Source organism: Watersipora subatra, chromosome 4, assembly GCF_963576615.1.
Source record: "Watersipora subatra chromosome 4, tzWatSuba1.1, whole genome shotgun sequence".
NCBI classification, from domain to species: domain Eukaryota; kingdom Metazoa; phylum Bryozoa; class Gymnolaemata; order Cheilostomatida; family Watersiporidae; genus Watersipora; species Watersipora subatra.
Window position 1 is genome coordinate 60,199,161 of NC_088711.1, and position 23,051 is coordinate 60,222,211.

Here is a 23,051-nt window from a genome sequence, read left to right on the forward strand (position 1 = left end):
TTACATCTCAAACAGTATCTCCTATTTATTGTTCACCATGACTGCGCCGGAGGACAAGAATGTTAAGGCATTACACACTGGCGAGGCTTGGTGTGACAGCCCTGGCTATAGGCGTGAAGGTGCGCATATATATGATGCTACTATAAGTAATGTTTCAGTGTGTCATGTATATTAAAAGCAGCAGATCAATGGTTAAGAAACTAGCGACTCTGAGTTTTTTTGGAAATATAGGCTAGTTGATAGAAATTTAAATGGAATTATAGTATTAAAACATATTGTCTATATAGCTGTTTAGACAATGTTCACCTGTCAATAGGAAGTCTCAGTTTACTTCGGAAAAATCGCATTATTTGCATGAGGGTTTGATCTAGAGATTGATCACAGAAGCACATTTCAAACATTGTCATCGTGGGGCTGTAGATATTGCCAGGTAATACCAATTGTGCACATTCCTGCACTCAAACACTGGGAAGGAAAATAAGAGTGTTGGACAATCGCAAACCTTTAAAATACTGCAACAATCAATCTAACTGAATGAATTCAATGACTGAATCAATTTAACTTGAAGTTGGATAAAAAAGCTAACCTAGTGCAAGGACTCAGGAGATAAAACAAGTGAGCATGAATATCCTCCAATTGATGAATCCTCATCTGTTCATACGACAATGTGTCAAATATTACTATTGGCTTTGGGTACTATAACTTACTAGATGTAATATAGAGACAAGTGGCATATTTTTTACTAGCTACCTGCAGTGACGAGATCTGATAAGCGAGATAGTCATTGACTATATAACTATATACTAATCTACGGCAGTTTCGTGATAGCGGCGATTAACCGTTCATTTTTGAGATTTTAAAGATCTTATAATCACATTTCCACATATTTTGCACCTACAACACAGCAGAGTAAAACATAGAAAATCTTTTGATACCGAATAACTGTAATGTGAATTTTGTTGCAAGTCAACCTCAAACTGATTGTAAAATTACTGCAATCATGGACCATAAGTATTAGACTCAATTTTATTTTCCTAAACTATTGACTTGGCTGATATTCATTTGGATGATTCAAAAGTGATTCCAGCAAGATTTAAATTTCATCCCGCAGCCAAGTTAACACCTGCCAAGTAGTGGTGAGATTACTTACCTTTCTTAACTCATTCAAGTTTATAATATGAGCTGTGAGAGGATTTGTTTAAAATTTGAGACATTAAGAGAAATGTTAATTAAATTTTTCAATACTTATTTTTCAGTACTTATCACTGAAATGATAAAGTGTAGTGTGTCCTTGTAAGTCGATAGTTGAACAAGTATTGCTTGCAGTGACTTGATTGAGTCCTCAAGTTATAATGCCAAATGGCTTGAACTTAGTTTGTATTGAGTTGGATTTGATTTGTATTTAGATAAAGTGTTGAATGGTTTGGTATGATTCGAGCTGAAACCGCATTTCTATTTTATTCAGTGGGAGATATGGCTTTAACTTTGTGAAACCATAAACTAGGACTGGTACTGCTTACACCCCTAAAGGTTACTTCTCTGAACCACTGCAAGCAATTTTTGTACGCACAAGGTAATAGAATACACCTTTACTCTTCCTATTTCATTTATTTTTCATTTTCACTGAAGTTTGTTCATACTTTTTCTCAAAGGCTGCCAGTGGTATTGTTATAGGCCTACTTCCTCACATTGGTTGTGTGGTAGCCTACACCATACACCCTTAATTGGTAGGAGTACCAGTTATATTGATGAAAGGTTTAACATAACAATCTACATACTTGCTGGAGTTTAACACCTGCAGATATAAAGTGTACTTTTTATAAGTATATCACATTTACAAGAATATTGATGGGCTGTACCGGAAAGTTCATCTCATGTTTCTTCCAGGAATTTAGCAATAGATACGATCGAAGGAATTTTGAGACTGCCCGCGACTATGGCTCATTCTAACCAGGATATGCGCTGCTCCGGCAATTCTCACGAGTCCAACATGTCTGTTGCGACTCTTCGTAAACCGTGAGTTACACACTTACATCTCTATCGTAATTTTTGTATGTACAGCAGGGTCGTATGTGTAGCTGCAGTAAAAGTGAAGTGAATTTATCTTTTACTACTTCAGTTTTATTGGTCTTTTAAGCAACTGTTCCATATTTATTTAATTACATAAAAAATTGACAGTTTGCAAGCTTTCAATTTCAAGCTTGTCCTGTTTGCCGCCTCTGTTCTTTAGAGTGAATTATGAGCCATATTTTTTAACAAAATTATAACTCGGTTGAGCGACAATCCAATGACTTGAATATCTATTGGGCAGACGATAATGTATATTTGTACTTTAACTACTATATTGTTTATGGGGTTGAAGTCCGTCATCTCTTCACTTTTTCCCATATCATAGAATGCCTCCTTATCGCATATCATAGAATGCCTCTTTCCTCACCGCAGACAGGAGTTTTTTAGCATTGTGTTTTAATAGGTTCAACTACACGCTGACACTATACGTCAAGTGCGTTCCTAAATACATGACTGAGGAGGCAGTTCGTAATCTCTTCCATCCGTATGGCAAAGTGGTCAATGTGAGACTGGATGTGAACGATGCGTTTCCAAAAAACAGAGCGTAAGGTCATCAATTTTCTTTCTTCCCATTTCTTTACGCACAAATAAGGACTGTATGTACTGGGTAATTAGGAGGTCCTTGTATGTACTGGGTAATTAGGAGGTCCTTGTATGTACTGGGTAGTTAGACGGTCCTTGTATGTACTGGGTAGTTAGACGGTCCTTGTATGTACTGGGTAATTAGGAGGTCCTTGTATGTACTGGGTAATTAGGAGGTCCTTGTATGTACTGGGTAGTTAGACGGTCCTTGTATGTACTGGGTAATTAGGAGGTCCTTGTATGTACTGGGTAATTAGGAGGTCCTTGTATGTACTGGGTAGTTAGACGGTCCTTGTATGTACTAGGTAATTAGGAGGTCCTTGTATGTACTGGGTAGTTAGACGGTCCTTGTATGTACTGGGTAGTTAGACGGTCCTTGTATGTACTGGGTAATTAGGAGGTCCTTGTATGTACTGGGTAATTAGGAGGTCCTTGTATGTACTGGGTAATTAGGAGGTCCTTGTATGTACTGGGTAGTTAGACGGTCCTTGTATGTACTGGGTAATTAGGAGGTCCTTGTATGTACTGGGTAATTAGGAGGTCCTTGTATGTACTGGGTGATTAGGAGGTCCTTGTATGTACTGGGTGATTAGGAGGTCCTTGTATGTACTGGGTAATTAGGAGGTCCTTGTATGTACTGGGTAATTAGGAGGTCCATGTATGTACTGGCTAATTAGGAGGTCCTTGTATGTACTGGGTAATTAGGAGGTCCTTGTATGTACTGGGTAATTAGGAGGTCCTTGTATGTACTGGGTAATTAGGAGGTCCTTGTATGTACTGGGTAATTAGGAGGCCCTTGTTTGTACTGGGTAATTAGGAGGCCCTTGTTTGTACTGGGTAATTAGGAGGCCCTTGTATGTACTGGGTAGTTAGACGGTCCTTGTATGTACTGGGTAATTAGGAGGTCCTTGTATGTACTGGGTAATTAGGAGGTCCTTGTATGTACTGGGTAGTTAGACGGTCCTTGTATGTACTGGGTAATTAGGAGGTCCTTGTATGTACTGGGTAATTAGGAGGTCCTTGTATGTACTGGGTGATTAGGAGGTCCTTGTATGTACTGGGTGATTAGGAGGTCCTTGTATGTACTGGGTAATTAGGAGGCCCTTGTTTGTACTGGGTAATTAGGAGGCCCTTGTTTGTACTGGGTAATTAGGAGGCCCTTGTATGTACTGGGTAGTTAGACGGTCCTTGTATGTACTGGGTAATTAGGAGGTCCTTGTATGTACTGGGTAATTAGGAGGTCCTTGTATGTACTGGGTAGTTAGACGGTCCTTGTATGTACTGGGTAATTAGGAGGTCCTTGTATGTACTGGGTAATTAGGAGGTCCTTGTATGTACTGGGTAGTTAGACGGTCCTTGTATGTACTAGGTAATTAGGAGGTCCTTGTATGTACTGGGTAGTTAGACGGTCCTTGTATGTACTGGGTAATTAGGAGGTCCTTGTATGTACTGGGTAATTAGGAGGTCCTTGTATGTACTGGGTGATTAGGAGGTCCTTGTATGTACTGGGTGATTAGGAGGTCCTTGTATGTACTGGGTAATTAGGAGGTCCTTGTATGTACTGGGTAATTAGGAGGTCCATGTATGTACTGGCTAATTAGGAGGTCCTTGTATGTACTGGGTAATTAGGAGGTCCTTGTATGTACTGGGTAATTAGGAGGTCCTTGTATGTACTGGGTAATTAGGAGGTCCTTGTATGTACTGGGTAATTAGGAGGCCCTTGTTTGTACTGGGTAATTAGGAGGCCCTTGTTTGTACTGGGTAATTAGGAGGCCCTTGTATGTACTGGGTAGTTAGACGGTCCTTGTATGTACTGGGTAATTAGGAGGTCCTTGTATGTACTGGGTAATTAGGAGGTCCTTGTTTTGTATTAAAGTCTGAGGAAAGGACATGATTTCTCTACTTGCACCAGCGATTCACCTGGTTAGTTTATCTCTAGTATTAGCAAATAGAATTCCTCTGAGAACAATATGTTAAAACTACAAAAAAACTAAAAATCATGAAGGGTAATGAACTATGATGAACAACGCCAACACGAAAGATTGAACAGTCCGCAGTGACTGAGATACAAAAGTGGTTTGCTATTGGCTAATTAACCCGTTCAATGTGCAATTACAATTGGTGCATTGCATGTAGTCATTAAAAGATGGGAGCTTGTTAACCAATAATAAAGTAGCATGAAATTGTTTACAATGGTACTCTTGGTTCCATATATCACCCCGGGATTTGTCTTTGAAGGAAATATGTAGACCCCTACTTCTAGCACAATGTTGACATCATGTAGAGGTGCAGGCTATCTGAATGCTTGTCATGTAGGCATTATTTTGGAGCTAGCAGATGTTTCAAGTGTTGATTATAATAAATATTATGATTATAATATTAGTGATTCAATGCAGAAGGGTTCGATACTTACCAATTGGTTGCTATTCGAGTCTATTGCCATTCTTTAGTCTCATAAAAAGTCTAATATTTAAAAAAGTTGTTTTAGTAATAAAATATATGGCAGAGTTTATGAATGTTTACAGCTAGCTTGAAACTGTATACGATGAAGTTGGCAGTATACACGCATTGCTCATGATGAGAGATGTCTGATAACATTTAGTTCATACATTTGTATCAGTTGGTGAAACTGAGATGTTAGTAGCTACAGCAGTAGTAATAAATTTGGGCCAATCTGAAATTTTCTGTCAACAGATATTATTCAAGCTATTACTTGCCATGGCGGCTGCTCGTGTACCTTTTCAAGGCTATTAAAATATTCAGGAATAAATAAATTATTTTCAAATTTTGGTCACCAACACAGTATCCCAACGGCGTCATCGGCAATTTTTTTTGTCACGTTATCCGAAAGCACCCTAAATAAAAGTACACTCATTTTGTTGCGACTGAGCTTACTCTTCAAACCCGCAGGATTAAAAAAATTTTTCGTGTGAGGTTAATTATGGTTGAGGAAAGGATCTAACAATATTTTGTGGAGTTCTAGACGCATCAAAGCATTTAATACTTTGACATATTGAATTAAATATTATGACTGGCTTTCAAGGCCTGTAAAATATGCAAAAGTACCAAAGAGTTAATATAGTATATCTCTCTATAGTTTCGTGATGGTAAAAAGTTGAAAAGATTTTTCATTTCACTTTTGATCCTTCAAACTGATAGCATCACTATAGAAATGCGATCGACTATTTTTCTGAAGCTTTAGGTAGAAGCTCAGTAAACAGATCACTAGCAGATATCACTAACAATTGTATACAGTGCGCCCTTGCCGTACGATTTTAATCTGTTCCAGGGTTGGCATGGTATTGCGAAACTGTCATATAGAGGGGCATAAAACCCATAGTATTTATATAATGCTAACATCCCATGGTAAAAATCCTCAAAATTTCATATAATTATTATATGTATTAAAAGTTGGTAACAAGAGAGTATATCAACTTTAGTAACTATAGTTACCTACAGTAACTTTAGTGTATTTAGTGGTTATTATCTGCAATAAAATGTAATAATACTATGTACAATGTCTATGTACGGTAGCAGCAATAGGTACCGTGGAGAGTTCTTACCTTGGGAACAGATGTATGACATAAATTTTAAATTTAACTCAAATGACTTTAGGTTACTAAACACACACTTGAAGCTGAGTTTTAGTAGATATTTTAAACTATTTTAATGAACTTCAATTTTTTCATCACTAAAATTCAATCACCTATTAGTTTCCGGCTTCATTTTTATTTTTAGCCTGTCATTAAAACCTTTTCAACCTAATTCGACAAGATAGTCTGAGCGAGGCTGTTTTCAAAAGTGGCCTCTAGCATACTTGGTCATTTAATGCCATCGAAAGAAAAAATGAAATTTTATTACTGTTGTATATTTATAGTGATGTGACTTGAGCTGGTATCTGTAGTTGGTAGAGCAGAGAGGAGGCAAAAAACGTATCAATGCTGATTATGCTAGTGCACACTTGAAAATAAATTTAATACGTAATGAAGTTGATTTTTGTTAGCAAGCTAAGGAAAGTTGTCTGTTCCTGACCCTTGTTCGAAAGATTCGCAACTCCAACTTTGCTACCTGTTTTAATGGGAAAATATTACTACTTTTCACACGAAAAATGCTGAACTCAGAGAAACCAATCATTGTATCTCTTTCAGGCGTTGTGAAAAGATTTTCGGCAAACAACATTGCGGTGTCTTTGTTATTTTGACGTATGTAATAAGCACACCAACTGCCAAATTTAAATTTAAATTTTGTTTCTTGACTTCATATGGCGACATAAAATTCGTATGGCGAGAACGAAAAACCATAGTTTTCCACTTCGCAAGGTAAACAAATCGTATAACAGGGACATGGTAACCTGAGGGTGCACTGTATTGCTATATGCAAAGTTACCAACTGCGGGAGTTATTCTTTCCTGCAAGTAATGACACTCGCTAGTTTTCTTTTGGAGCCTACACAGATCTATATTTTTAGTTATTGCCTGCAATTACATACATTCTACTCTTTCAGTCAAGTGGAGATGTCTAGCAAGGAAGAGTGTGATGCTGCATTGGCTGCCCTTGATAGATTTGAGGATGGACTCGGTGGGAGGATATTTGTGGAATACATGAGGGGGTATCAGCAAGGGTATAAGCAACACTACCAACAGTCGACTGGTCCCCAAGAGAGCTTATCACATCAGTAAGTAGCCACATGGCAGACCACTAGACATATACATTATACTTATAGTGATCACCTAACTTGTCTTCCTAGGTTAGCGTGTCTATGTCGGCTCTAACAGTGAAACTGATGGACTTGTGCTCGAGTCTATGAGATTCATTCCATTTCCATACCTTGTAAATAAGTCCTTCATAGGATTATATGAAACTATGCAAAAGGTCAAATGTTTTATTCTTTCAAGTAAGTTCTCCTTGTGTTTATGTTTATTTGCAATTTGGCTCCTTCAAGGATATGCTTAAAGGTTGATTTGCAACAAAATTCACATTACCGTTATTTGATATGAAAAGATTCACCATGTCTTACTCTGTTGTGTTGTAGGTGCAAAATACGTGGAAATGTGATTATGATCTCTTAAAAGCTCAAAAACGAAAAGCCGCTGTAGATTGGAATCTGTTTATTTCTCTGACGTAGTCATGAAATTTGGTTATCTTCTTGTCACTTGACGTTCTCACATAAATTAAAAAGCCGATAAAAAGCTCAATATAAAACTTATCGTAGCACTAGTTTATGACAAACACTTCGGGTTTTACCAAAAACCCCGTATCAAATATAGATGCTCGCTACTTTACAGTTTTGTTTCGGCTTGATCTAATCGTCAAGTCGTAATCTGATCATGTGACCCAATACTTCGCAAATAATTTTTGCAGCACTTTTCGATTATCACAGGTGACCAACAGGCTCGTCATGATTACCAGACAATAATATGTACTCCTTCGAGCTAAGTTTAAAAAATTAAACGAATTTTTACGGTAAGTTATAAGATATCATTGCTAAAAGTGACAGCATTACGATAAAAATAAAACAGACGTGTAAGAACAATAGACATGGTTTTATTGAATGTAGTTAAAGTGAAAGTATATTTGTGAAAATATTTCGACGAATGAGGTTGCATAAAAGTGTAAACAGAAACCATCTTGTAACAACTACGTCCCATTTGAGCTGTTTTGGAAAGAGAATCCAAACTACGGCAGTCTCGTGTGGCTGCGATTAACTGTTCGTTTTTTAGCTTTTAAGAGCTTGTAATCACATTTCCACATATTTTGTACCTACAACACAGCAGAGTAAGACAGGGTGAATCTTTTGATACCAAAAAACTGTAATGTGAATTTTGTTGCAAGTCAACCTTTAACGGATTTTATATGATTTTAAATTTTAAGCGCTCAAACTATACCCGATTTGCATCCATAAATGTTTGTTGTATTTGCTATAATTACCCTCAGTATCAATTTCATATTATAAACTTTGTTATCATAAACAACCAACTACTGAAATGCGAGATTTAAAGTATCCTCAAGATCCTAATCATCTTTGTTATAAATCTGTCGCAATAATTTACTGAAATCAGTTAAGACAATGACTATATACTGAGTTTCTTTTGCAACCACTCTTTTGAAAGGTGTGTTGTATGGAATGCACCGCCATGAATATCTTCTGGACATCATAAGAAATGTCCTTGTCAGCTCCAGTATGAGTGTAAATAACTTTGGCTCATAGCTCACCAACCTAAGTTTATGTTTTGTTGTCATAAACCGTACATCGATAATCTTATTTGTTACAATTGCTTGTAAAGCTATAGTTCGATTCACCAATTTTTGTGTACCTCATAACCGGTAGCTTTAATCTTTCAGTAAAATTTATTTCTACAAATTTTATAATATTATGGATTCTACAGATGGGGTCCGCTGTGCTAGTGGAATACTTGTTTATTGCCTGTCATTGTCCACAATGGATTATTGGCTGCAATCTTTGATATGGTTCGATGTTGCTAGCTAGCTCGGCTTGATATGCTGAGCTAGATCTGCATACATGTGTCTCTGCGTGCGCGTTTGTGTATCTGCACCTGTGTGCGTGCGTGCATGTTCTTGCGTGTATCTCTGTGTGTGTGTGCGTGTTATTGCGTGTATCTCTGTGTGTATGTGTGCGTGCGTGCGTGCGTGTGTGCGTGTTATTGCGTGTATCTGTGCGTGTGTGTGCGTGCGTGTGTATGTGTATCTGTGCGCGTGTGTCCGTGACATTGCCCAATGCACCATTCAATTCTTGATTACCTCAACATCTTTGAAATACATCCTTCATGTTTGACTGATAGTTGAGATGTTCACTAAATAGCTGTGTTGTCTGTTTTGAATGAACTCCTGGCAAGCAGAGAAGCTTGAGTAATTTCGCTGCTTACTTGCACATAACTAGACAGAATTTAAGTAAGATCAAGGTTTGGTTAACACTCTATCACCGCTATATCACCGTATGTCAGCATTCTCCTCTCAGCGTTCATCGTTGAATATGTGCACCTTGAACTTATAGCATCGACAAATCGACATGATAGTGTCGAGCAAGTTTGCAGCTGTCTAGTTTTCTCGATATTTTGCCGAGCATTGATCACAACCTGTACAATGTGAACCATTTCAGCAATAGTAATTCAGGGTCACGGATAGCGTGATTTATTTTTTTGCATTTACGATAGATGCTGCAAGACTAGTATTTGATTCAAGCACGCAAAAATGAAAAGGTGAGATATGGTGATATATAGCCTGTCTTGACAAAATGTTGTTTTTGCGAAGTTGTTCCCCCGTCGAGCAGGCGAGCAACACAACAGCTTGTCACCAGACGTACTGCACCTGATGCATCAGCTGCACTGAAAGAGAGTTGTTCCTTTCTGTATATGCGGCTTGGCTGCGATGTTATGGCGGTCGCTCCATTGGTAATCATAACGGATTTCGCGCAAAAATTTATGGAGAAAAAAATAAGATTACAACGTTTAACCAAATACCAGTCTTTGTTGTGAACGTTAGTAGATTTTAAGATTAAATTAAATTGAAGATAAAATCCATACGAACAAATAAAACTGACTGAGCGCACAAATAACGCCATGTTTAGTCGCTGTTGTTCCCTAAGTTCTACTAAAGTTTACCGCAGAGACTGGTCGCTGGTTAAACGTTATCTTGTTTTTTCAACATAAACTTTTGTGCGAAATTCGTTTTGATTACCATTGGAGCGACCGACATAACATCGCAACCAAGCCGCATAGACGGAAGAGAACAACTCCCTTTCAGTGCAGCTGATGCATCAGGTGTAGTACGTCTTGTGACAAGCTGTTGTGTTGCTCACCTGCTCGACGGGGGAACAACTCTGCAAAAACAACAGTTTGTCAAGACAGGCTAGGTGATATAGTGTAAGATATGGTGATATAGTGTGAGATATGGTGATATAGTGTGAGATATGGTGATATAGTGTAAGATATGGTGATATAGTTTGAGATATGGTGATATAGTGTGAGATATGGTGATACAGTGAGAGATACGGTGATACAGTGTGAGGTATGGTGATATAGGGTAAGATATGGTGATATAGTGTGAGATATGGTGATATAGTGTGAGATATGGTGATATAGTGTGAGATATGGTGATACAGTGTGAGATATGGTGATATAGTGTGAGATATGGTGATACAGTGTGAGATATGGTGATATAGTGTGAGATATGGTGATACAGTGTGAGATATGGTGATATAGTGTGAGATATGGTGATATAATGTGAGATATGGTGATATAATGTGAAATATGGTAATATAATGTGAGATATGGTGATATAGTGTGAGATATGGTGATATAATGTGAGATATGGTAATATAATGTGAGCTATGGTGATATAGTGTGAGGTATGGTGATATAGTGTGAGGTATGGTGATATAGTGTGAACCAGCCTTTAGTAGAAAAGCTAACCGAAAGTATGAAAGTCACTTTGGAACATCAGACTTACCTTATAACTTTATATTTTCATTCTAGCAATGTTCGTTCAAGTTATGATGTTGGGGCAGGCAGAGGGAGCACCCTACTTTCAGCAGCCAACGCTTCATCTCCAGTCAGGTATACATTAGCTATTATGAAATGTTTTGACTTGAATATGCATTTGCAATATCACTGTTTCTATAACATGGATGCTGCTGATTTGGAGTTGTGCATACATGGAGTTACCATGTGATAAGTTTTTCAATGTGCATTCCAAGTTTGCAGATTTATGTCGGCACTTTGCCAAAATAGATAATAATTTTTACGCCAGAGGTCATAATGGCGCATCCGGGACTGCTCAAATTGAAATAAGAACGGCTGAAGTGCTAAAAATGTTCAAAATGGATCAGCTTTCGCATCATTTCTTACACATCATTCACAAGCGCCGTTTCCATCTTTCGCGAGTAACACATTCGGTAAAAGTTTGTGAGTAAGAAAACTCATTTGACTTCGCTGTTTCCTTCTTGACAAACTTGCGGAGTAACCACCGCATTGAAACATAGTGTATAAGATGTACATATAACAAACAGGTATGCTGCACCTGCGTAAACGGTTCAAATTGTTGTGAGTTGTGACTGTGACCAAGAATGACTTCAATGCACATTTTTCTATATCTCTGGACGGCGTGAAACTTGCCAAAGCATTAAATCAATTTGATTTTATTGCTAATAAAAAGGGAAAAGGTGATGAAACCTGAAAAGTTTTTCAAAAGTAAATTGGAGGAATGTGTGTTTAATTTTTATTTGGAAAGATTCCGAAAGTTGTGTATATTCAATAAAACATTGGCATACAAGTTAGTCCATTCTAATGGTCGCTCTCCACGCCGAAGATGTCTTTTGTCAAAGCAAATATTCCTAGAAGACTTCGTATTTTATGTAATTCATTCAAGTGCCCAAAAACAATGATAAATGCTTGGAATAGCAACACTTAGTGCTGTCAGACAAATGTTCATGTTTATGTATGTAAAACTCCATAGATTGATTGTCTGTAAAACTTGAATCTACAGTAATAATCAATAAATGGTGAAAAATAGTTCAACTGTAGTCTTAGAGACGCGTGAACTTTAGTGTAGGTTCTGCGGTGCGTATGTTGGGTAATATTGAGCATTAGAAATATTCGATAAGTCATTGCTTGGCTCAATTGTAACTGCAGCAGATTATCAACTGGAAAGCATCTCTTTTAGCTCAAATCCTATGGGTTGTCCAGAAGGGGGCTTAGTTGTTAATCTATGAACAATCTTTTTGTGATTTGATAAAACTCACCAGATTGTGGTTGGTTATTGTGCTTCCTTATTGGCTGGCTATTGCGCCTGCCTCCTTACTGGTTGGTTATTTGTGACCTTATTGGTTGGTTATTGTGCATACCTCCTTATTTAGTTGCAACAACCTGCAACTTTTTACACGTTTACTGTGATTCATAGGTAAACCTGAACTTAATGTTCTAGAGCATCGCCCTCACACCACAGAGATCCTTTTCTTGCACATACTGGACAATTCACCCCATCAGGACGAGGGTCGGCCCGAGGAAGACCTTTTGGACCAGTGAGAGGGAGAGGCTACATGGGACGACCAATGCAACCCAGACATAGTGCGAGTTCAACATACAATGCTCACAATTTTTATCCACAACGCCCTCCACACCTACAAAGGATGCACCGCCCTCCACATCCACAGAACATGCAGCGCTTTCCACACCCACGTCATTACTATAGGGGTGGGTAAACATGCCTTGCCGAAGAGTTTAATGTCATACTACTCGGGTGATATAGTCTTGTACCCACGTCATTACTATAGGGGTGGGTAAACATGCCTTGCCGTAGAGTTTAATGTCATACTACTCGGGTGATATAGTCTTGTACCCACGTCATTACTATAGGGGTGGGTAAACATGCCTTGCCGTAGAGTTTAATGTCATACTACTCGGGTGATATAGTCTTGTACCCACGTCATTACTATAGGGGTGGGTAAACATGCCTTGCCGAAGAGTTTAATGTCATACTACTCGGGTGATATAGTCTTGTACCCACGTCATTACTATAGGGGTGGGTAAACATGCCTTGCCGAAGAGTTTAATGTCATACTACTCGGGTGATATAGTCTTGTACCCACGTCATTACTATAGGGGTGGGTAAACATGCCTTGCCGTAGAGTTTAATGTCATACTACTCGGGTGATATAGTCTTGTTTTGTTAGTTTAGAAATGTTAAAGGTGACATTTAAATTTTGTTGCAGTTCTTTTTGCTAGCGCTTGTCAGCAGTTTTTTTGGAGAAAGTGAAAAATTTAATTTTAGCCTTTTTGGCCAGTCAGCACCAAAACTTTCCCTCACTTTGAAATGATTGTTAAAAGCAAGATACGAATTTTTAAAAATTTCAAGAAGATTACTACATATACATGTTTATATTCTGTTTTACGCAAAAAGAAAGTCTGGATTTGCTTTCTCTCGTCTGTCTTTTGAATGATCGAAAATGCTCCCATCTTCGCATCTTTACTGCTGCCCATGCGATTGTTCACACAAATGTGTATAATCAATACTTGGATCTCTGGCATTTCATCCAACTGTTAACATAGTTACAAGTGTTAGGTTTCAAAGCTCTTGTTTTTATGATACTTGAGGAGATTGGTAAAAACAAAATTGAATATATTGCAAAACTTTACTGATTTCTACAATTATGTAATATTGATATAATATGGCTCAAGAATTAATCATTCAAAATAATTTTAGTATTATTATAATATATAACAATATAATACGGTATAATTTATTGCTTTGAATAATATTTTATCTACTTTAAACAAATCTTTTTCAAACAGTAAGACTGATGCAGCAGGTGCTGCTACACCGCAAATAATCGGTCCCAGGAACGTTTGCGTTATATGAACAGTAAAATACATGTTATTAGCCTAATCTATTTCAAGATCTTTCCAAACTCATCCCTTTGGCCATACAAATAGGAAAAACAAGACTTTACTTTTTAATTGATGTATTATTGACTTGCTGCAGTATTATTGGTTTGCGTCGACAACTTCTTTTTCTGATCAATTTCGCTGGTTTTATAGACCATGATTGCGATAATTTTTACAATAAGTTCGTAGGAACTGCACATCTTCAACGTTCATTTACTACAATATGAATAATTTTTTCTAAGCAGCCAAGTCTATTCTGCAAAGTAAAACTAATAACAAATATTTTACCCGTCTACAATAAAGCAAAGCATGCAAATATATTTATTATGCTACCTATGCTATTGTGCTACCTGTTCATCGTCTATCTGTATCCAAGGGTCAAGGTTAGTATAAAAGATAACTTTCAATGATACTCCAACTCGTGACAGACAGACCGGCGCTGTAACACTTGCACCAATTGATCGCCTTTAAGTATTTATGAGCGATTGCGCAGCTACCTATTCTCTGTTTTGTCGACACATCTGACGATATTTTACGACGAACTAGAATGTCACAGAAGTTATATATATAATAGATATAACGCTATACGCACATCGTTTTTTTTCTCTCCCAAGTGCGGCGATCTAGGTTATCATTCAAATCAAATATGACAACTTGATACTTTACATTATATGGAATTTTTACACAGTATGACGCCAAACTTCATATAAACTTTTTACATCATCTGGAATTTATATTATAGGAGTGTCTACCGTATATTGCCCGTGCCATACAGCTGTCAGCTAGCTGAGAATATCGTTGTTTTATGCAGAAATAATAGTAATAATCCACATTTGTGACAAACTTGCCTCACTACTAATCACTCCGGGTAAAACAAAATTCTCTTATTTGTAAGCATTATATGTAGTTTCCCCATCACACTCCTCGTTAGGATGACTCTTCGCCTTCTTACAATCACTGCGTTTCCATGCTTTGCATGGGTTCGGAGTTGTCCGCTGCCGACAAGTTTGCGCCCTAACATTTAAATGATTCAGAGCTGCACTCTAGATCGTTCCAAGGTTCGCTATGTATTCCTCAAAACAAAACTTGTTGAAGTAGACTCGCTTTCGAGTTACTATTCCTTTTTAATTCATGTGTAGTCAACTAGTTGCACTGAAAAGGTAATAATTTTGTCATCTTCGTACAAGTAGCCCATCATTGGCATGTAAATGGTAATATAAATACAAAAGTCTATGCGGTAACAGTAGTGAGTAGCATTAGCAAGTCTTCGTACCAGACACTCGCGTGGTTGTGTACTTTTATTACCTCCACTTGGGAGTGCTTAGCCAAGTAGTATCGGTTCAGATCCATCAGCAGGGAGTATTTCTATCACGTCGAAGTACTCTCATAGCAATTGCCTTCCCATAAATTTAGCCAAGCAGATTGTCATCAAATGCGGTTGGATTTTAGTGTTTCTATGATTTGGAGGGGAAGCAACTCCAAACCCATTCAAAGCATTAGAAAGCAATGAATGACTACTGTAACCTAGGCTGTTATGGTTTTCATATTCCAGGTTGGAGTTGTTCTCTGCCGAGTTAATTTTGTAAAATTAGGTTTATATTTTGGTCTCAATGAGTTACTAAAACAATGCAAGTGTTATAGGAAACACTGATAGCCTGTGGTATTTGTAGGCAGAGGTCAGGTCCCATATGCCCAACGTGCCAGTCAATCAAACACCCAACTTAGTCCGACATCTCACAAGTCGGATTCAGCTACCGAAGAAAATGCTGAACCGTGTCTTTATTGCAAGGCACCAACAGTTCTCCGATGCTTTGGCTGCAAAGTTGCGCCATATTGTTCTCGGAAGTGCCAAACAACTCATTGGACAGAATCTCACCGTCTCCACTGCGGCTCCATGTAAGTGTATAGAAAGTCTTGCATCTCAGGCTAGGATAAAATACTCAATAAGGAAAGGTGTGATATCTTTATTGAGTTCTACATCTTAGCCTGAGATGCTAAATTTTCTAATGTGACTATGTTGCTTTATTCCTGAGAATCCAGTCACCTTTTGTGCTGTTATTTTCATCTCCGGGCAAATCTCTACCTAAGGAATTTAGATTATTCCCGAACCTGCTTTGTATGTTAAAAATGTCTGTCGGATTTAATATTCACATAAGATTATGATTTAATTTATTTAGTTCATTTCATAACCTCAAAACCTCTGATCACTTCTTGATAAACTCTGCAGAATAAATGTATTATAGAAAGATGTAAAGAGAAGTGTACAAAATATATTAGGAAATAAAATATAAGGAAAAACAGTTTTCATTGTTACTAGTACCCCGACAGTCTGCTGTGTTGAGAGAGATTGTCAGGTGTAATAACTAACCGCACAAATATTCTGGAGCGTGGCAAAGCCTTCGAGTGGTTTGCCAAGCCGAAGGTCACGAGTTCGAATCCTGTTACAAATGATCTTTTTTCTAACCTTCAAGCGTGACTTCTTATTATAGAAAAGCTTTTATCCTTGAGGCAAGACAACATAAGTGTAGGTATTCGAATGTAGAGGTGCGTAGGTAGAGGAGGTATCAGAGAATATGTAGTACAAATTACTTTAATTTAGACTTCGTGGTTTAAACTAGCTCAGCTTAGATTTTGACACGGTGTTCTTAATTCACACTTTAAACTCTCCAGACTTATAAAACAGCTATGCCTCCAGAGGAACATCATATGCAACATATTACTTTCATATATAAAGCTAAATACTAGCTAGAATTATTTTTCATATCTTGGAAAATTTGTATGTTAGAATAATTTTCAGCAAAAATTAGACAGTGTTCTTACAGAGCTCAAAACATTCAATTTATGTGATACAGTGGACTCCCGCCATATGACATTACTTTGTTCCGGATTTGGCTTCGTAAGGCAAAAATGTCATTTAGAGGGGTATAGAAACCCATAGTAATTGTCTAATGCAAACACCTCTGGTAAAAGCATCTAAATTTTATATATGTACTGCACTTATTAGAAATTAGTAACAAAATAGTATAATAACCTGAGTAACTATAGTTACCTATAGTAACTTTACTGTATTTAGTGGTTATGATCTGCAATAAATTGTAACATTACTATGTACAGTACATGCCGTAGGGAGTACTTACCTTCAAGACAGACATTACATAAACTTTAAATTTAACCTAAATGAATGTAGCTTACTAAATATACACATGAAGCTAAGTTTTAGTATGTATTTTACTGAGCTTTAATTTTATCGTCTCAATTTTTATCACCTGTTTCCGGCTTCGTTTTCACTATAACTTATAACTAATAATGCTGAACTGAGAGTGATAGTACATCGTATCTCTTTTAGCCGTTGTGGAGCGATGTTGGCGACTAGAATATCGATATATTCCGACGTATGCAGCACACCGACCACCTAATTTGAATTTTGAAAAACATTTTTGTTGATGTCGTATGGCGGAAAAAATGCTGTAACGAGATGACAAAAAAGCATTATGTTCCATATCGTAAAGCGAAACAACCGTAAAACAGAGACACTGTTTTGACACAAGCGTTTTGTGTCAATGAACTCCCCAAACACACAAGAGGGTAGCAGTCGCAGATGTAATATATCTATCGATTGTCACAGCCCAAGATATGATCAAAATTAATTGTTATTACCAACCATAGCATCTGTTGGAAGATAAACCATCGGACAAGTTATGCGCCTAGCAGCTGATGAGCATTCTCACGCTATTCTTGTAGGAAGAAAACAACTAGCGAATCATCTTCTGCTATCGATCTCAGTCAGTTCTCCGTGTCCTTCAACCAAAGTGTTATTGAAACAATGAAGGAGATGCCCGCCGTTGTGGATTGTCTAAACAAACTCAAGTCAGAGAGAGATTCTGATGCAGAGTCTGTGTCAAGTGGGCGGAGTGAGGATCCTGGACTGCCATTTGATGAATTCCTTCAGGTCTGTTAATTAGTAGCCTAAGTTCCTTGATAGTTGGCTGCTTCAGTTCTAATACTAGTGATATTTTATTGTTTTTATCTAGCTACGCTCAATAAGTTGTGACCAATCAGTAACAGGAGATAATAAGTTCTGACCAATCAGTAACAGGAGATTAGATGATGCAGGTTCTGTTGCTTAGGTTTCTGTGTGGACAATCCGTTGAATAATTTTGCTTTGCTCACTGCAAGCAGAGGCTCTGTGTGTGTTTTGAGAGTATTCTTACACAAACAATGGCTCTGTGATCTTGTCTGGACATGTCCGAGTCCAATGGCACCTCTACAACTGGTTGACATGCCTAGTTGCAGAGAACAATTTAAAGGTTGACTTGAAACAAAATTCACATTACAGTTATTTGGCATCAGAAGGTTCACCATGTCTTACTCTGCTGTGTTGTAGGTTCAAAATACAGTGAAACTCGGATAATTCGCCCTCGGATAGCTCGAACTCATGGTTAACTCGAACAGATTTGTTTGGTCCGTTCCCACGCAATAATAAATGGCTTCAGATAACTCAACCTCAACTTTTTTAACTTTAGCTCGAAGGGGTGCATATCATCCTCTGATAAACATGAGGAGCCTGTTGGTCACTTGTGATGGTCGAAAAATGCTACAGAAATTGTTCGCATCTTTTGGCAAAAACATGGGTCACATGATCAGATTATGTCTAGATGATTTGACCAGGCTGAAATGAAACTGTAAAGTAGCGAGCATCTATATTTGATAAGGGCTTTCCGAAAGAACCCGAAGTGTTTGTCATAAACTAGTGCTACGAGGCGTTTTAATTTGAGCCTTTTATTGGCCTTTTATTTCACATAATAACATCACGTGTCAAAACAATAACCACGTCGAGTTGAGTACGTCATCAAAATAAAAAGATTCCAACTTGCGGCTGTTTTTTTAATTCTTCATTTTTGAGCTTTTAAGAGCTTGTAATCACATTTCCACATATTTTGAACCTACAACACAACAGAGTAAGACATGTTGAATCTTTTGATGCCAAGTTACTGTAATGTGAGTTTTGTTACAAGTCAACCTTGAAGGTTCGATGTCACGCTTGTCACGGTGGGCATGACATCAAACCTACGGGTTGGGATTCAGTCACCTTGTAGGGTAATTGAACCCAACCTGTATTTTGCAGGTCATATGGGTTAGACAACTTAGTTGTTTAAACCATGTCTAGAAACCACGATTGCTCGGTTTGAACAACTTTTTCTAAAATCTGAGTTAAACAGAACCTGGTGAATGAAATGAAGTAAACGATCAAGTTGGTTTAGCCAAAAGCGTGAGCTATAATAGAAACTGCATAGTGAGACCATTTGCATTTACGATTCGTCAAATCTTTATCTAGTGTTTCATGCTTGCGAATGATAGAAGCGCCACTTGCGAGTGATGCGCATTAAAATATCGTGTAGGCTATTCCATTCTAAAGGTTTTCACACCAGTCATTTTTATTTCGATTTGAGCTGTTGCGAATGCTGCTAATGTTCTAAATGGTGATTTTTTTGAATGGTGCAAAGAAAGCTGAAAGCTGGCAAGACTGTGTTGCTAATGATTGACCTATGGGGTCAATAATTAGCAACACAGTTTGCCTATTCCTTACAGTATTGAACAAAGCGCGGCCAGCGGCATTAAGCCTGGTTTCTATATGACAGTGCAAGGCGCGCAACAAGGCGCACGACGTCGTGTGTAGGCCAGCTGTGATATGGAAACGTCAACGCACGACGATCGCGCGACGTGTTTACGCGGATCGCAAGGATCCAACAAAATGGATCCCTGCGATTGGTGCGCGCGATGATGTATCCCACAATACACCGCTAGACCTTTTCAACTTATCCCACAATAAAAAACCGAGGGCTGTGTTCCGGAGAAATCTGTCCCCCGTACGAAAGAGTAAGCCTGGTTTTCATGACAGCGCAATTTCGCAACGGAGGGCTGTTTTTTCGAAGAAATATGTCTCTCCTACGAAAAATTAAGGAAATTATCCACCCTGTCCAATGCAAGCGTGGCGCCTACGCGCGATATGGAAACACCGCATCGCGGCCCAAGAAATGCATTGCGCACAATCACTGGGCCGCGCACGATCATTGCGCTGTCATATGGAAACCAGGCTTTAATCTTCATAACACAAATGTTCATTGAAACTCTTGTCTAATGGAAACGGTGTGTATATATAAAGTATATAAAGTTGATGCACTCAACCTGTGACGCAATATATGGGGTGTTGCATTACATAGTTGCATGGCAACAATTCTTTTACTTGTGCTGTATATAATTAGCTTGTGACATTACCGCTTATGGTTAAAGAATAGAGAAAGCATAATATTATTATGCTTTATTAGTTATCTTGAGGTGTTGACTGATGTTCTAAAAAAAGAATCAAGGAGATTGACCCCCTAGAAGCTGAGATATAGACAGCCAAACACAGGTCTACCTAATAAAAAATCAGAGGAAAACCCTTCGAAAATCCCGAAAACTATGACGTATAAAATCGACTTAATGGTCATGTGCCGGAGTTGCGCACCCTTACCGCCGTTACTTATAATGATTGTTTTGGCTACGAGATGTGAAACGCTTCTCGCGATAGTAAATAATTTACATACTAGCTCTGGTTTCTCAGGAAAATCATCCAAACATTGTGTGGTAAAGGCATTTGCCCACAACCCCTCGCCATGATTTTTTAAAGCAGAAGAGCAATTTTTGACTATTGTGCTTCAAATTTTAACTCGATCTCCACGGATATGCTCCGAAGATCATCTGTTCAACGAACGGCGCGTGTATAGTCTATATGCGATATCCGCGATTGCAGTTTGTTTAGAATACGAAATAGGAATGGGACTTTTTGTTCCTTCATCATTTTTCTACTGTGTATCTACTGCAGCATTCAGTTGATTTTCATGATTATCGTCACTATTAACAGACTGGAAGTTCACTACAGCCATAATCTTAAAAAGACTAACTTGACCGTGCTGCTCTTGCTACAAGAAAAGAAAACGATAACTTTTGCTTTGATTTTTCTATTGATCTATTATCTTATCTATGATTATTTTTTATGATTTATATAATATTCATAATGCATATTATACAAAATAATAATATAACTGCGTATAGAATAAATGATGTAACTAATATAATTTGTAGAAAATTCCAAATGATAACCGAGATTGATGATTGATTTAATTGATTCTATTTATTAGCTATAGTTAAAAAAATCTGAACAACGCTAAAGGTGAGTCTGAATAGGGAAGCTAAGTAGGAGAACAACAAAACTGAGCTGAACTAGCAAGAAAGCGAAATGTTGCGAAATAATAGATGCGTGTAATTATTTTATGCTAAAACTAATCTACACGTCAGAGGGACTGGTTCAGAATTCTAGGAGCGATGATTGTTAGGCCCAATTTGATTGTTCTATACTTCCAGGGATTAAACCAATTAAAACGCCGTGATTGTTATAGGAGAGCGCATTAGTTGGCTTAATTGACCAATGACACACAAGTCGATTTCATACGTCATATATTGATGATTACCAAAACACTTTTGTTTTTTGGTAGACCTGTGTTTGGCTGGCTATATCTCAGCTTCTGGTTGGTCAATCTCCTTGATTCTTTTTTTAGAACATCAGTCAACACCTCAAGATGAATAATAAAGCATAATAATATTATGCTTTCTCTATTCTTTAACTATCCAAGGTCAGCAATGACACGATGCCTTTTGATGTTCCTGATTGAAGGATTAAAGTAGAAATGTTAGTGGATGTTCGTTAATCTTCTTGTTCGTCATCCTCAGAGGAAAATTTGTTCAAAATTGAAAATTAAAACTGCTTCTGTATTAATGACAGCGGATAAGAAAAATCAGCTGCATCCTCAACTCAAGCATGTCTGCTCGCTGGTATTTCTAGGTTAAGCTCAACAACTTCGTCTCCCCCTCTCAGTTTTATATTCAGCGGGCTGATGAGCAGACAACTTCAAGTACACTACCAAGGGTATGTTTATCACCTATGTGTATCTGTTTCTGTGAGTTACGAGAATGCCTCAAACTATCATATACATGGAGGGCTCGTAGGCATGCCGACCAGCAGAACTCTAGCCATGTCTCAATCTGGAGACGTCTTACATGTCACGAGCCACTATTTAATTTAGGCCATATCGGTTCTTTGGTGACACAGAATATTCTTCCTGTAAAGCTCATACAATGGGGGTCAACTCCATTACAGTTTGCTGTAATATCTCAGCTTCACCACTTTTATTACATCTTTCGGTGGCTAGTAACTCTGAAGACAGTGGATATGTGTCATAATTGTGAACCCCGGCTGGTTGTGGTTAGAGTGCACCAGGACCATTTCAGAATATTTTTCTTCCCATACGGCGTGTTCAATGGCGTTGCCCATCTGGCCCCACTCATTCCATATACAGTGCACCTTCAGGATACGATTTTGGTCCGTTCCAGGGCTGGCATCGTATGGTGAAAAATCGTAAGCGTATAGAAACCATAGTAATTATATAATGCAAACACTACTTGGTAAAAATCGTCAAAATTTTATACAAGTGCTGTACATATTAAAAATCAGTAACCAAATAGTATGTCAACCTCAGTAACTATAGTTAACTACAGTAACTTTAGTGTATTTAGTGGTTATAATTGGTAATAAAAGGTAGCATTATTATTTACCAGTACATACCGTAAGGAGTTCTTACCTTCAAATAGACGTACGTATAACATAAACTTTGAATTCACCTCAAATAAGTTTAGCTTACCACACACACACACACACACACACACTCACACACAGCTAAGTTTTGGGTGTATTTTTAACTATTTTACTGAATTTCAACTTTTGTCACTAAAATTCTATCACTTATCGGTTTCTGTCTTCACTTTTACTCTAACCTTTAGCGGACCTTCTCGAAATATTTTTCAACCTAATTCGTCAAGAAGGCCCAAACAATGCTGTTTTTGTAATAAAATGGATTTTTGTGAGCAGGTTAAGAAAAGTTGTCTGACCCATGTTTGAAGGAAT

The 23,051-nt window shown here is 37.8% G+C and overlaps 1 protein-coding gene across 2 annotated transcripts in view; it reads left to right on the forward strand.

The window, feature by feature from the left end:
- The window catches only part of LOC137393379 (uncharacterized), a 56,794-nt gene that overhangs the window by 1,111 nt on the left and 32,632 nt on the right, over nucleotides 1-23,051 (forward strand). For both annotated transcript variants that reach the window (XM_068079909.1, XM_068079910.1), the window contains exons 2-10: nucleotides 1,466-1,573; nucleotides 1,888-2,016; nucleotides 2,474-2,614; nucleotides 7,156-7,326; nucleotides 11,144-11,224; nucleotides 12,591-12,859; nucleotides 15,721-15,946; nucleotides 17,792-17,999; nucleotides 21,933-22,016. In XM_068079909.1, the coding sequence (XP_067936010.1) occupies nucleotides 1,937-2,016; nucleotides 2,474-2,614; nucleotides 7,156-7,326; nucleotides 11,144-11,224; nucleotides 12,591-12,859; nucleotides 15,721-15,946; nucleotides 17,792-17,999; nucleotides 21,933-22,016 (1,260 nt within the window). In that variant the 5' untranslated portion in view covers nucleotides 1,466-1,573; nucleotides 1,888-1,936. The remainder of the gene's footprint in view (nucleotides 1-1,465; nucleotides 1,574-1,887; nucleotides 2,017-2,473; nucleotides 2,615-7,155; nucleotides 7,327-11,143; nucleotides 11,225-12,590; nucleotides 12,860-15,720; nucleotides 15,947-17,791; nucleotides 18,000-21,932; nucleotides 22,017-23,051) is intronic.